The sequence below is a fragment of the Cimex lectularius genome, unplaced genomic scaffold (assembly GCF_000648675.2).
Source record: "Cimex lectularius strain Harlan isolate CLEC.00 unplaced genomic scaffold, Clec_2.1 scaffold98, whole genome shotgun sequence".
NCBI classification, from domain to species: domain Eukaryota; kingdom Metazoa; phylum Arthropoda; class Insecta; order Hemiptera; family Cimicidae; genus Cimex; species Cimex lectularius.
Window position 1 is genome coordinate 47,488 of NW_019392897.1, and position 15,676 is coordinate 63,163.

The window sequence follows — 15,676 nt, forward strand, 5'->3', positions numbered from 1 at the left end:
TTTTCGTGGATAGAGTTCCTGGGCAGAACCCAACGGTACTCGCGAGTCAAATCGTAATTTTACTCTGTTTTATAGAATCTTGTTTGACTTTTCTGTTTGTGACATGTTTATTAGCTAGCGGCTAGATGATCTCTGAAGACATCTGCAGAAAAGTGTTGTGTTAAAAAACCGAGGTTTTAATAAAATCGATATTTAATTGTTATTGATTAATGTCGTGTGAATTTTCGCCGTTTAAAAATCGTACAAACATAAAAATTCTTCAAATTCTAATTGATCGATCATCTGATCAACACGGTCCGCCCATTCTCGCTGGTGTACTCTGTCAGACGTGTTTCCATTTCGCCATCTTCAGAGTGAGACCATCGGCCACACAAGTAATCGAAAAATAAGAAAATAAAATAATTAAATTGCCCGTCGATCGACAAAAAATAAAAAACGATAAACATAAACACAACTAGTTTGTGCTGAGAAAAAAAGGCGAAATTTTGTTTCCGCAGGACGACCGTTAAAATCTCCGCCCAGGGGAAATCAGGAAGAGAAGAAGAATTACAAATTCTTTTTTTACATATATAAATGATTTGTAGTAACATGGAAGATAGTAGTGTTTTTTGAGTATTTACCTGTGACAACCGGTGATGGAGATATCGTTATTCCAAAAAGGCAAAAAGACACGAAGAACAGATTGCACTTGGAGTCCGACCGGCGAGAGGATGTGTACCTCTCCTTTTCTTCCATGGTCGGCACTTGACAACTGTACATCACGGAATATGTGAAAAAACTACAGGGCGAGCCGCGGAAGAAGGTCGAGGCACCCGGGTGACATCTCGACCAAATTTCACAACAAAAAATTTTTTCACAGAAGCCGCAGAGGCAGAAATCGCCGTGCACGGCGCTGGCCGGAGATCGTCATTTTCCTGGGCGAAACACTTTTTTCCCCGTTATTTACTTAAAGTACAGCGAAGACGTGGAAAAGGCGGACTGGGCCGTGACGGAGGAGCCGATGGCGCGGAGGGCGAAGGCAGACTGGAGCTGGAGGCGACTATGTTTCCGTTAGGGAAAGTTGTTTTTCGAAGAGTGCGCATGGCGCGTAGTGCAACGCTGCCAAATGCCTGGCACCATCGTCCATAGGTGCCACCACTTACACATTCACACATCATTCATAATTATATTAATTATATTGGATTATTTCACATGAAATATCTTTTTCCAATGTTTTTAGTAAAATTACTACATAAATACAAAATCATAGTAAGTAGTAAGTAATATATTTTTTGACAAATTACATAAGACATAGGTACTACATAAATTTATAATTTAGGGGGAAAGTAGCAAGGGCTCTGTACATCCTAACCCGGCTTAAAGCAATCATCCATAATTTTAAATACTTAGGATATATATATTGTAGAAACATAGGATTCACTTAGTGGGGGAAAATTAAAAAAAAAACCACTAATCATCTAAGTTGACTCATATTTGGCAATTAAACCCATTTTTAGTGTTCTATAATAATAAATAGTAATAGATGTCAACAATAAACCAAAACATCTACAAAGAACAAGTACAGTACATAAAAATAACAATACCATCAAATGTAAAACATAAACAACAATAACATATAAACAGCAATAAAATAATAAAAAATAAAAACAACTAAATAAATAAATTATTCAGAAATCGTGAGATGCGGCCTGGTGTGATGTAGGTTTCAGAAAAACATTTTCTTTATCGTGCCAACGTTTCAATCTTTATTGAGATCATCTTCAGGGCCTGGGATTTACAAAACATTGTTTAAATTTAACAAAAACATGTAGGATGTAGAAAAAAGTGAATTTATACAATGCAAATAAATATATTTTTTTTATATTCTATCAAAATGTTTCTACTCACTCGAAGTGTTTGTTTTCTGCGTAATTGTGCCATTCTTGTGTGTCGTGTTAAGAGTGCCAGTGTATAAACATAAAACAGCAAAACCTCACTGTCACTCTCGACACGACAGAAACAAACACTTTGATTGAGTAGAAATACTTTGATTGAATATAAAAAAATATACATATATTTAATTATTTGCGTTGTATAAATTCACTTTTTTCCACATCCTACATGTTTTTGTTAAATTTAAACAATGTTTGTAAATCCCAGGCCCTGAAGATGATCTCAATAAAGATCGAAACGTTGGCATGATAAAGAAAATGTTTTTCTGAAACCTACATCTCACCAGACCACAATCTCACGATTTCTGAATAATCATTGACATACGGTCACTAATTACCAGGCATAAATAAATGAATTTAAATAAATATGGCATAGCTCTAAAACAATGGCAAGATACAATATTATTATCACAGGTATAACACACAGGCGCTTGCTTGTATCATTAAGGAGTCAGATATTTTTCATAGGTAGAAGTTACAAGGTTTATCATTGTCTTTACATTATACTCCTATGTTTCCTCGAAACTGTGAGAGAGAAGTGCAAAAAATTGTTTCGTGCTCACGACTATGATGTCGTGAATCCATTTTATGCCAGTTTGCGTATGGATTTGGGTAAGCTTTGTGTATTCCCGAGATGATGTGGCGAGTCTTAGGAATTAGTTTTGTATGACTTGAAGTTTATTGATATTTGTATCACAAGTGTAGCTCCATGTAGGGCAGGCGTACAACAACATGGGTCTGATGATGGCTTTAAAAATTAGAGTTTTGTTCCCCATGCTGAGAAGCGATTCTCTAGATAAAAGTGGAAATAATGTCTTAATGGCATATCGTCCTTTAACGACTAGCCCTTGGACGTACTTACCAAAATTGAGTTTCCTGGGTAATGACAGTCCCAGATAAACAACTTTTTCCACCTAATTTACTAAAACTCTCCCCAATAAGATCCTATGTGTGAGCAATGGTCTGCGCCTAGTAAAGAGAATTGCTTCGGTCTTAGTATTTATATTGAGCTTCCATCTAACACAAAAACAGCTAATTTTTGCAAGCTCAAGATTTAATCTTTTTACGATGGTGCATAGTCTCCATGATGAGCAATAGTGGGCCATGTCATCAGCGTAAAATGCAAGATGGGAGTTTTTTATTTTAGGCATGGTGTTTAAGAAGAGTGTATTTGAATAAGGAAGGTCCAAGGATCGAACCCTGTGGAACACCTGTAGCTGTTTTGAGCTATATAAATACAAAATCATTTTAGTCGAAGTATTTACCTTAATTTTTTACACATTTTTCCCAACGCATGAACCAACTTTTTTATGCCGGAACTGAAGAATTCTTAACTCTGAAATGAAACAAATTCTGAAAATGCTTTTTGGACTTGATCAACATTTGAAAAAAAATTTCCTTTGATGAAGTTGTCTAAATTCCTAAACAGGTGAAAATCTGTTGGAGACAAGTATGGAGAATAAGGCCTCTTTCAGATGAGGCTGTTTGGTCGATACAATTATGTTGCCCAGTTGACTCTTAATTAGTTTACTTTCATTTGAAGACATTTCTTTTCTGTTTTCACACCAGGCCACTTGTGGAATCAACCTCTCTTCCCAACAGGAGGTCACTACGGTGTTAGAATCCACGGAAGCAGGAGCACTTCTTGATCTTGTGCTTGCACTTCTGCAAAAAGAGAAGCAAAAAAGGAGGAACCCCAGTAAAGAAAAATGTGGGTTTATCCATTATTATAAAATTGGGAAACGGGCGCTTTCTCTCAAATACCGTTGTGCTACTTCCCTCCAAGCTTTGCTTCTTTTAATTTTATCACTATACTCCTGACACTTCATGTCCCATATCACGGAACTAATACGATTGTCTTCAATGAACTGTTGAAACTTGCATATTATACGTATTATAAAACTAACCAAATTGAGGGTCAATGGGGTGCTCAATATTTTGCCATCAACCCTCACACGTCACGCATTCATGACACATGAACATTCTCTCTCAACACAACCTTTACGTATATTTTACAACTAACCTATTAATGGTTGATACTGTACTCATTATTCCACTATTGACCTTCTCAAATCAAACATTCATACAAATAAATTTATTCACTCTCACCACAACCTTTATATATAATTTACAACTAACTAAATTGAGGGTCAATGGGGAACTATATTCCACCATCTACCCTCTCACATCACACGTGCACACTAATAAATACATTCACTCTCAACACAACCTTTACACATATTTTGTTGAAGTCTTGAGGAGCAGGGTCAAGAAGGTAGTTCAAAAACACCTTTTTCATTTTTGTGTGAGTGTTGTGAACCCACAAAACCAATATGACACTACAAGCACCACACTTTACGCCCTGAAGATGACCCGAATAAAGGTTGAAACATCGGCAAAAGAATGAAAAAGGTGTTTTTTAAACAACCTTCTTCACCGCAATTCATGACTTCAACAAATTATGAAACAACAGGTCACTAAAAAACACACACTTTACACATATTTTACAACTAACCAAATTGAGTGTCGATGGGGGTCCTCAATATTCCACCATCAACCCTATCATATCACACATTCCCGCTAATAAATACATTCACTCAAACACAAGCTAGGTATACACAACTATTGTAGATGATGGGTTTTGGTCTGCGAGACTGTGAACTCGTGTTGAACCGGCACATGGCCACTACTGGGTCTGTCTTCACTCGCGCATTTTTTGTTTGAATTATTCAAACGCTTTCAGCATTGCGCCATCTTCAGTGAGAAAAATTGGCGCTGCTACCTTCTTTTAGTCATTTTTTATTGTATCCTTAGTGTTGGAGGGCCAGATCGTGTGGTTAAGTCTGGAGGTTGGGATGTCTCCCATGTGTCCAAATATTAATTTTCTTGAGAACTATTTTGTTTTATTTGTATTTAATATTTTCAAAGTGAATAGTAATGTAGTAACATTTTGTGGAACTTGTTGAAAAATAACTATGTCTGACGGAACTCAGAAAATTAAAGCTTCAAAATCTTTAATTCACTACTTTCGTGGTCCGCTTGACTAATTAATACATGACAATTAATTAAGGTTTTTAGTTGAGATGACAAAAGTTAATGGCACGAGAGGGATTCGAACCCACAACCTTCGGCTAGATACACCGCTACTCTACCACCTGAGCTATCGTGACCTCGATCCACTCGGACATCAACTCCCCATCTCAACCCCCACCTTATGAGTGAGAGTGGGTTCAAATCCCTCTCGTGCCATTAACTTTTTTCATCTCAACTAAAAACCTTAATTAATTGTTGCTTCAAAATCTATTGAGTTTATTCATTAAACTAAAATTAAATGGAAATACTTTATTAAGAAGCTTCTCAAACTGTCGCCAATTAGCACCCCAGACTACATCTTATATATTGAGAGCTCATTCACACCGCTTTACAGCTATACTCTGAGCCAGCATCTGAAATATATTAGAAAAGTACTAACCACTTACCTGACAGACTTACGCAACTTTTGGCCAGTCATGGCAGAGTTAGGCAGGCTATGTGGTGTGGGAGCAAGCCTTCAGAATTGCAGGGTCGAGACTGGAAAGTACATTCTGCTTCCATGCTGTCTTGTTTCAAGTCCATGGTGTTTCAGTTTTGAAAGACCTGAATCATCTCCTTTTCTTTCCTCTTCCTTTTCTTTTTCCAGTTTCCTTTTAGCTTTTTTCTCTATCTATTTTTTTTTTTCATAATGTGAGTTCATCATTCAATTAATAATTAATATTTTAAAGAATATATTATTGTCATTATTGTTTTGTATATTTTATTGTAGGTTTTATTATTATTATTGCTTTGTTACTATTATACTATTTTTATAAAATACGTAAGGGGGCTTAAAGCCCTATTTGTACCTTTAAAATAAATAAATATTAAAATTTAGGATTAAATTACAAAACATATAAACCAATATGTTCCACGGGATACAATATTTCTGGTAATTATTAAATGGACGGATAGCTCCAATTCTGAGATCAGTTTTCTTATCTAAATGAGATTATCGGAGGGGGGGAATTACACAAAGGTTGTAACACAAAGAACACATACAAAGAAAACCAATTCTTTAATAATTATCGTTTTTTTATAAAGAAACTTATAATTTGAATATTTTTTTAATCCTACGTGTTAGATGTTAAGTACTAAAACATGGCAATGATTGTTTTTTAAAATGCAAGTGAAGTAAAATAAGGATTGAACAAATATAATCTACAACATTTTGTAGAATATTTCAAGAGCTAACAGATTAATACACATTAAGTTAAATCCACTATAAGTACTTTTCTTTCTAATTGAAAAAAAATGTGCATGTGGCAGCAATAAATGTAATACAATATTCTTATTAAACTATTAAAATATGTGCATCTATCAAAAGAATTCCTGCAACTCAAGAGTACAGAAATATCAAGAATGATATTTTTTGTTAAACTGTTATGGATTTTTAAAGTAATCAGAGACAATAAAATTTACTAACTTTGGATGTTACTGCTTGTATTGCTTTATCTATCCATACCACAATGGTCTGTCAAACTAATTTTACAATAAATTAGTTGTTTTTAATTAATCATAACTTTCTAGGTCGCTTATACAACAGACATAAATTTTGAACACAATAGTTTTAACTTATACTACACATTTATTCATGAACAAATGGATTTAAGATCATTTATAAATAAACTTTAACCTAACTTGGGGGTGACTAGAAATCATTAGTAAAATGACTCGTGTAGTCAATATTAATATTGTACAATGGCACATTTCACTCCAATACTGATTTCAAATTTTGTGGAATGTCTCCAGGATGGAACGCATGATTAGATGAACTAACATAAATAAGTTAATTATCTACAACGTTACACAAAACGATCTATACTGTCGGCTGTCTTAAAAATAAAATTTATTGTTACCTTTTCTTACAAAGGCTGTACAAACTTGTAGTACCAAATATGATTCCTGCAACGCAATAGTAGATTCCATAACTGACAAACTGAAATGGGGGGAAAAAATCAGTATATTTCAAAACGAATGTTTATAATTTAACATTACTTGTTGCCTTGGGTCTAAATTTAGGTAGTCCACAATGAAGTATGTAAGTAAGCTTTGCATTACAAGTGCAACAAACATATTAATGCCAAAAACCAATCCGTGGCTGTCCAAGTTGATGCACTTTGCTACCTCAGAACTAAAAAGAAAAATGTGTTTAAATATTTGATATTCAAATCAATTTTTAACGACTATTTTTATTGATTTGTCATATATTTTATTAATGTAAATTGTACATTTGAAATGAAAAAAATATGTCCTATCTGTAACACAGCTTTTTCATTTCAAAATAATTGCTTTATCTCAAGAAAGATTTTCTTTAATCCTTACGCTGCTATTGTTATCATGCCATTAAATAGAATAGTATAAAGAACGTAAGCCGCATGAGACAGCCAAATGTTGTCGAGCTCTGATAACGCAAACAATATCCCAGCAAATATAAACGAACATACTGTGAGGAGCACTTCCCCGTATCGGGACCAATTGATTTTGAGTTTACCACAGTAGAAAGCTACCACAGCACCTGAAAGAAAAAGTTTAATTACAAAATTCAAGACATTCAGGTTAAAGGACTCACTGAGAATGGTGTAAATAGCTTCAACGATGCCGTTAAGCTGAGTCAAGTACCCCGTGATATGATTCTCTAATATTACCTGCTCCCAAAGTGGTTGTATGTAAGTAAGTATCTGAAAATTGTATAATAATAAAATTAGTTTTATTAAACTTCAAAAAATAATTTTAGAAAAAATTAATAAAAATTAGATCTTTTACGATATACCTTACACTATATTATATGTAATTCTTAGACAAAAATTTTAACAATAGTACAAAATTGAAGTAAAGAGACTAACTCCTTTTAACCTATTAATACATGGATATCAGTAAGTACCAATATGCATGTAAGTTGGCAAGCCAGAACTAGCTGAACTGCCAGGAAATAATCAGGGATGTTGCCGCCATAGTGGTTAAGCTCAAATCGCAAATCAAAAGAACATCGCAGTAGTATCAATTTTTTCAATTAATTAATCTTTTCAGAAAGGTGTTGGTTGAGATGAAAAAGTCAGTGCCTTAAGCGGGATTCGAACACACGATATTCGGCTAAATACGCCGCTGCTCTACCACTTGAGCTATAGTAGAGAGCAGCGGTGTGTTTAGCCAAAGATCGTGGGTTCGAATCCCGCTCATGCCCCTGACTTTTTTATCTCGACCAATATCTTTCATAAAGATTAATTAATTGAAAAAAGTTAATTGGTCAATCGGGCCACGAACTGCAATGGATTTAGTAGTATTAATCTAGTAGCATTTGCACTTAGACTGTAACTGAGAATAGGTTAATTTAAGTTCCATTTTTGGGTTGCTACTTGCAATCTCTACCCATTATTGTGAATGAAGTTTTTTTAAAAACACGAATTTCATTCCAATAACGCTAACTTGTATGATTATGATATGTATATAGAATAAATATATATCTAAGAATTACATATAATATTTGTCAGTACATTCATATATGCAATTAATTAATAATAAATTAATCACCTGATAATATGCACATGTCCCTACAGCCCACCAAAATGCCCATTTCACAACATAAAGATTTGAGTATGCACTAATAAAATCCTTCCATAATCGTGAAAGTCCTCGTTTTAAAAATGTTACACAATCTACCTACATTGAACAACAGACAAAATATAAATAAACCGAATATATGAATAGTTTAGCAATGGATCCATGGAAAAAAGATTTTTATCAATTGTAAATCTAAATTTTCTTAAAATTGTCAGTTTCTCGTAAGCTGATAAAAAACGCGATAGACAATAATTAAATGCATGAACTAATTAAGTATAAAAAAGCAAGCACCTCTGTTTGTTCCAACACATTAGTATCATCGCCATTGTCACTTTTTCCATTATCACGTTCCCTATGAAAATAAATAGATCTTGGTACTGGCGGTAGTATCAGTGCCCATATCAACGATAAGCACATGCCTGAAAGTGTTTTTTCATAATTAATTTCAGCAAGGGAGAAAACAATTTTATTTGTTATTGTTTTTCATTTACCTCCAAGTGTGAATATGTTTAAAAAATAATAAGAAAATCCGATGAAAACTAGAATTTGTGATGTAATACCAGAAATACACCTGCCAACAAGGTAAGCCGCTCTTGTGTAGCCTGATACTTCTTGATAATGGCTTACGCTAACTGTGGCATAAATGTATGTGTAGTACGCTACATCACATGCAATAATAAAACCATAAAAAACTTCCAGTACCTAAAAATCACACTTAAATAGAAATAGATACATAACTACTTTTGTATCTAAGCTTAAAAATAAAACATTTACATTTCTAATTCATCTAGTTCTCTTTTTTTCTTTTTATGGATTGTTTAATTTTTGTTATTTCTAGGCAATTTTAGGTTGTTTCTATGCTGAAACACCTTAACAAAAGGCCCTATAAATAATAAAAAATAAAACACTTATTTTAATATGATTGTACCAAAACCAACAACTATACATAAATACATATTGTCATTAATTTATTATGAACAATTCAAAACAGTCGTTTCGTTATTTCTGTTCATCCTTCTTTACTTATCCTTATTGGTGTTTTATCATTTCGCCATCTTTGTTATTTGGCAGGGATATAAGTAGGGTTAGGCAAGACACTGAATTTTTTCCACTTCTTGTGAAGGACAATTGTCCTTTGGGCTTAAATGCAGACTACTTTCTGATGAGATGTATGGCAATCCAAGCATTGTCTCAGCTACCAAAGTCCCCTTCTCTTATTTTTTTTTTTAATGTTGTTTACTTTTTCATGTTCCTCTTTCCTAGGCATGTGATGATGGAGCTGTTGGGGTATACAGAGCATCACTGCCACCTCACACTTTGATGATCAAGGTCCGGCTTGTTTCCTCTTTGAGGGTGCAAGCTTACACTCGTCGTCCCTGTTTGTATTCGTTTTCCAGTCCTGGTCTTCCTTTCTCCAACCCGAGAAATGGAAGATTGGAAGACTGTTGAATTACAGGGCTCATGGCTTTTTTTTTTTTTTTTTGTATTATCAACGCTTCTTCGATGGGAAATGCCAATCTTACGTTACAAAAAAAATCATTATATATTAATTATTGTTTATTACCTGAACTTCAAATAGAGATCTGCAAACAATCAACATGATATAAACCGTTACACTCGCCAGGCTATTTATTATAATAATCGGCTTGTACCGTAGCATGTCAGTTATTAAAAACATCACGACAAGAAGTATCATACTTGAATAAATGGACACTGGGTATATATCTACATTAATCTAGGATCAGAAGGAAAAAAATTAATATTAAATTTAATTTAAAACCATGAATATAATAAGTCACCTGGTCGATAGTAAAGTTCATAGGAGGGTTGTTTAAATACTTTGTCACAAATGGCTCTGAGGGTCGAAATTCCTTGATGACTCCATAAACACTTAGAATTAGAGATATCTTCATCCATGGTTCCATTTTTATATGATCTACAATAGCAAAAAGCATGTTAACATTGGAAAAAATCTGTTTCATCTCATTAGCTCTATGCATGAGTCATGCAAGCCTTATTTTCGAAGCCTGGTAAAGTGGATGCCATTTCCTTTAGTTACCCTTTCCCACAGACGTACGACACATGTATATTATGATGATTTTCTTCAAAATTGTGTAAGCAGCAAAAAACTGCATTTTCTCCGTCTTCAAATTAATCTTGTTACAAGAAATAATTATTTCTATTATTAGATGTTTTATCTAGAAACCAGGTCTTTTACACCTTACAGTAATGAGCGCCATGTCAACGCCTAAAACGGTGCGGGTATGGCCACCGATATCCATACAAGAGGAGACTCTTTAATAAGAAACTTTCTATAGAAATAATTATTAGATTTCTATAGAAATAATTGTCAGATATATATAGAAATAATTATTAGATATCTATAGAAATAATTATTAGATATCTAGAGAAATAATTATTAGATTCCTATAGAAATAATTAGATATAAGATGTCTTCTCTCTTTTCATACATAGTCGTAGAAAGGCTCAGCTGTTTTAGCCAATTAATTTGATGATAATGATGATGAAGAGGATGAGAGGTGACTAGGAAGTGGGTGTGTTTGTGCCCCAAGCACTGCAGCTTTCTGACTCATTGTCCTTTCCTAGTTCTTTAGTTAAGTCTGTCGATTCGACCCTCAAGGAGTAATAGGACAGTGACTGTCATTGCTGCAAATCCTTTTCCTGGGTTTTCTTTGTATCCCAGGGTAAGTCTATTTGACCTTTTTTTCACAAGGGTTTGCAACAGCAGAGGTCATATCAACCCTAGGGGTTGCAATGTTTTTGAAAAAAAGCCCATTTGTATGTCGGGTTCGAATGCAGGGCTGCTGCATTTGAAACAAGGACCTTTATCTTATAGAGATGAGCTCCGTGTCAAAGCCTAAACCGTTGTAGCCACCTACAAGAGGAGACTCATTAATTTAAAACTTTCAATAGAGAACATAAAAATGTCATTTATTTTGTTTTTTTAGTCAGCAGAATGTAGGTCTAGTAAGCATATAACGTTTTCTAAGTCTGAATGAAGAAATATTTCAATAAATATTTTGATCCGAATGAAGTCAAAACAGGACTGGTATTAAAAAGAGAAGTAAAGGACACATTGTATACAAACTGAAATAAAAAAAATTTTCTGCCAAAAATACTGCATATCTTTATGTTAGCTAACCAAAGCTGTACAAGGAATCTTAATCTGTTAATGTGAATAATAATATTGAAATGTGGCTCAGTCAAATTGCATAAAAAAAGATAACAGTTATTATGCCGACTGTTCAAGACAGCTCTACATCTAGACTGATAAGATTATTTTTAAATGAATCAACCAAATTTTCATATTTCTCAACTACTTTTAACTCTTAGGCCCGAAATACATTCATGCCCAATAAGCAAGAAATACATAATTTCTGAGTTCTCCTGCCCAGTTGAAAAACATTTCATTATTGTTTATTAACTCAAACAAATCTAAATGACATTGCTTGATCGAGTGATGGTCCAGCATTCTCAAAACTGTCTGTTATCAACTATTCTTTTAAACACTTTGAATTGGACCCTACCACATTCTAACCTGATGTATGGGTCAGGAATGATATGTGGGAGATGTAAAATTTGTTTAAAAAATTTCAGCTGTCTTCTTTCAATTTTGTCAGCGTATTTAGGTGATCAAATCTCTAAGATACACAGTAGCACACTTTCTGAAATAGTCGTACATCATGCACTTTTAATCACAATTATAACTTTTACACAATGACTGAGTGGGTCTCTATAGTACTTTTCCCCAAGAAATATTTACCAGCTAGTGAGAACTTAGCTGATGAAAAGGGAATCCTGGGAAATAAAACTTTGTATAGAAGTTATATCATTTCTGTACATAAAATTTTTATTTTTTACAACCAAGCACCCAGATCAAATAAATATCACAGGGAGTTTTGTTGATATCAACAGTTAACAAGTTATCTGCAAAGGTTCTATTAAGTAAATTTAACTTTTCTTGAGTTTCATTTTAATAAGGTGATAGTAGCACAACGTCTTCAGCGTACATCAATAAATGAAATCTTTACCTCTATATAATGGTAATCTAATAGAGTTAAAGAAAAGTTGAGCAATTTTGGACAAGAACAGAAAAAAAAATTCAAAAACCGAAAATTAAGATAAAGAGAAATAAAGAAATCAAAGTTTTGACATTATTAGCTATATGTTACCAAAAAATGGTAATAATAATAATAATCCATATATATTTAGTAGTTATAATTGACGTATTAATTCTTTTAATTAATTGTATGTTTTATCTAAGGTCTTAGTTGAGATGAAAAAGCTAGTGACATGAGCGGGAATCGAACCCTAAAAATATGGCGAAAAGAGTGAAAATTCGAAAGTTTGAGATGAGGAGTTGGTGTATTTAACAGAAGGTCGTAGGTACAAATCTTGTTCTCCACACTAGCTTTTTCATCTCGACCAAGACCTTAGATTAAAACTATACTTAATAAATATAATAACAATGTGTGTTGTTTAGCGACCGTTAGTTAATGATTATTTGGAGATCGTGATCGTGCGCTCTGGTGTGACGTAGGTTTTAGAAAAAATTTTCTTTATCATGCCAAGGTTGCGATCTTTATTGAGATCATCTGGTATTTATAAACATTGTTTAAATTTTAAAAATACATGTAGGATGTGAAAAAAAAGAATTTATACAATGCTAGAAATTTTATATTCAATCAAAGTTATCGTACTCATTCAAAGTGTTTGTTTTCTGTGTAGATGTGTCATTCTTATGTCTCGTGTTGAGAGTTCCGGTGAGATATTGATGTTTTATGTTTTTATAGTATATACGTTGGATTTTGAAGGGGTGGGGAAGGAAGTCGGGATAGAAAGACATTTTTATATGAAGAGTCGGCTTCTTTGAGGAGAAAGGACCCGACAAGGGGGAAAAAATGTGTAATGGTTCGGCCTGATTATCCTTTCAGGATTATATCGACGGGGATAATTAGGGAAAGGAAAGCCACATTCTAGAAGAATTAGACTATGTAGAAATGTTTGATGTGTGGAATGTGATGATTGTTCTATATGTTTGGTGTGATGTGATTTATTGTTATTGATATTGAATTTGATTAATGTTTACATGTGTCTGTTCTGTATTTGATGCTGTGTTTATCACTGTTGATGTCAACCATTTATAAAAAATTACCTTTATGTTTGTTTTGTTCTGTGTGTACTATTTTTGGATTATTAAAATCGAAATTGTGTTGGTGTTCAAAATGGTGGGTAGCCAGTGCTGTAGGATTTTGCTTGGGTTTTTTGCAATCATAGATATGCTGATTTACTTTTTTATCCAGACATTGGGATGTAAGACCGATGTAAGTTGCCGGCCAATTTAAACCATTCATTTTGTAAATTACGTCTGATTTATTTGTTACTGGTGTGGGATCTTTAATTTTGGAAAAAAGTGTGTAAATTGTTTTTTAGTTTTTGAAAGCTATTTTAAAGTTATCAGAAGAGAGAAAGGTGTTTAATTTATGGCATGGAAGTGTATGTTGGTTTGTCTGTATTTGATAGATTTGATGTAGCAACCGTGGATGGTGTTAGAGTTGAGCTGTCGTTGTTGATTATTCTGTTGATTATGTGTTTAGGGTAGTGAGTGTTATGGAGGATATGTTTGTATATATTTATGCTCTTGTGGTGAAATGATTCATGGCTTAGGGTAATGATTCTGTGAAGTAACCCTTTGGCCGTGTTTATTATATGAAGAGGATGGTGTGATGTAAAGTTGAGGTAGCGATCTGTTTCTTGGTTTTTGATACCAATCTGTGATTAATGTGCCATCTGGTTGTTTTAGAAAGAGTGTATCTAAAAATGGTATTGTTTTGTTTTCGATTTCATGTGTAAATTGTAGGCGTGGGTGAAAGCTATGAAATGATCTAATGTAGTGTGAATTTGATCTGTGGGAACTGCTGTCAATATATCATCTACTTATTACCCCGTCTATATAATCTTGAAAGGAGAATCAGGCCGAACCATTACCCATTTTTTCCCATTGTCGTCTCCTTTCACCTCCTCATATAAAACTATCTTTCTATTCCCTTCAAACCACCACCCCTTCAAAGTCCAACGTATATAAACGTAAAACATCAATACCTCACTGGCACTCTCAACATGACACATAAGAACAGATACATCTACACAGAAAACAAATCCTTTGAGTGAGTACAAATTTGATTTGATTAAACCTAAAATTTCTAGCATTGCATAAATTCATTTTTTTCACATCCTACATGTATTTGTAAAATTTAAACAATGTTTATAAATCCCAGGCCCTGAAGATAATCTCAATAAAGATCGAAGCGTTGGAACGATAAAGAAAATGTTTTTCTAAAACCTACGTCACACCAGACCTTATCTCACGATCTCCACATAATCATATAATAATAGTAGTAAAAATATTTGTACAACAAACAAAGGATAAAAGTCTTGAAGAGGTAAGAGAAAAAAATGTATAATTCGAAAATTAGTATAAAATTCAAAATTGAACTCCATAACAAGGTCTAAGCTATGCATCCAGGAGTGGCGGAAGTACAAGTGAGCGCCCGTTATCCGACGCATTCGACAAATTTACAGTTTTTCTCTACTTAAAACAAGGCAAGTGCCTGATCTCGCCAAATATGTACACTCAGTCATAAAATGAAATTCTTCAATGGGCTGAGAATTGCAAAGAGCTCATAACATACGTGCCCCTCAACCTAAGGGCGGAGTTCAAATTAAGAGATTATTATTAGTCATCGTAGGGCGTCCAGATTATCGCACTGAAGATTAAACAGATGTGGGGTGAAACAAGTCTTTAAATATGGAAAAGTTAAGCGAAGACTGAGCCCGGAGTAAGTAATCGGCACTATGCTCTTTCCTCGATTCTAGATTGAAGAATTGAAAAAAGATCTGGCCAGTCAGCACGGTTTTCGTGGGTGAGACATCTGAAAGAGCGTAATCAATTTGGTATACCAGAGGTCTTAGTCCTGATAACTTCAACCGTGGTTACTTTTTTGCCAATTGTGCAATTTTTTATCTGGGGAATTGAAAATTTTTAAAAATAGCTGAGAAGTCAAAGCTTTAGGATGTATACGTAAATCAGG

The 15,676-nt window shown here is 33.8% G+C and overlaps 1 protein-coding gene across 2 annotated transcripts in view; it reads right to left on the reverse strand.

Moving 5' to 3' along the window:
- Window positions 1-6,002: 6,002 nt before the first annotated feature.
- The window catches only part of LOC106664243 (thiamine transporter 1-like), a 39,571-nt gene continuing 29,897 nt past the window's right edge, over window positions 6,003-15,676 (reverse strand). Inside the window, exons 2-11 of one of the 2 annotated variants that reach the window (XM_014389771.2) lie at window positions 10,364-10,500; window positions 10,129-10,299; window positions 9,056-9,266; window positions 8,856-8,983; window positions 8,535-8,663; window positions 7,576-7,684; window positions 7,329-7,521; window positions 7,002-7,137; window positions 6,863-6,942; window positions 6,003-6,778 (exon numbers count right to left, since the gene is read on the reverse strand). In XM_014389771.2, coding sequence (XP_014245257.1) covers window positions 6,715-6,778; window positions 6,863-6,942; window positions 7,002-7,137; window positions 7,329-7,521; window positions 7,576-7,684; window positions 8,535-8,663; window positions 8,856-8,983; window positions 9,056-9,266; window positions 10,129-10,299; window positions 10,364-10,489 — 1,347 coding nt within the window. In that variant the 5' untranslated portion in view covers window positions 10,490-10,500 and the 3' untranslated portion in view covers window positions 6,003-6,714. Of the gene's footprint in view, window positions 6,801-6,862; window positions 6,943-7,001; window positions 7,138-7,328; window positions 7,522-7,575; window positions 7,685-8,534; window positions 8,664-8,855; window positions 8,984-9,055; window positions 9,267-10,128; window positions 10,300-10,363; window positions 10,501-15,676 lie in introns of those variants that run through there. The other variant, XM_014389772.2, reaches the window with a different exon arrangement.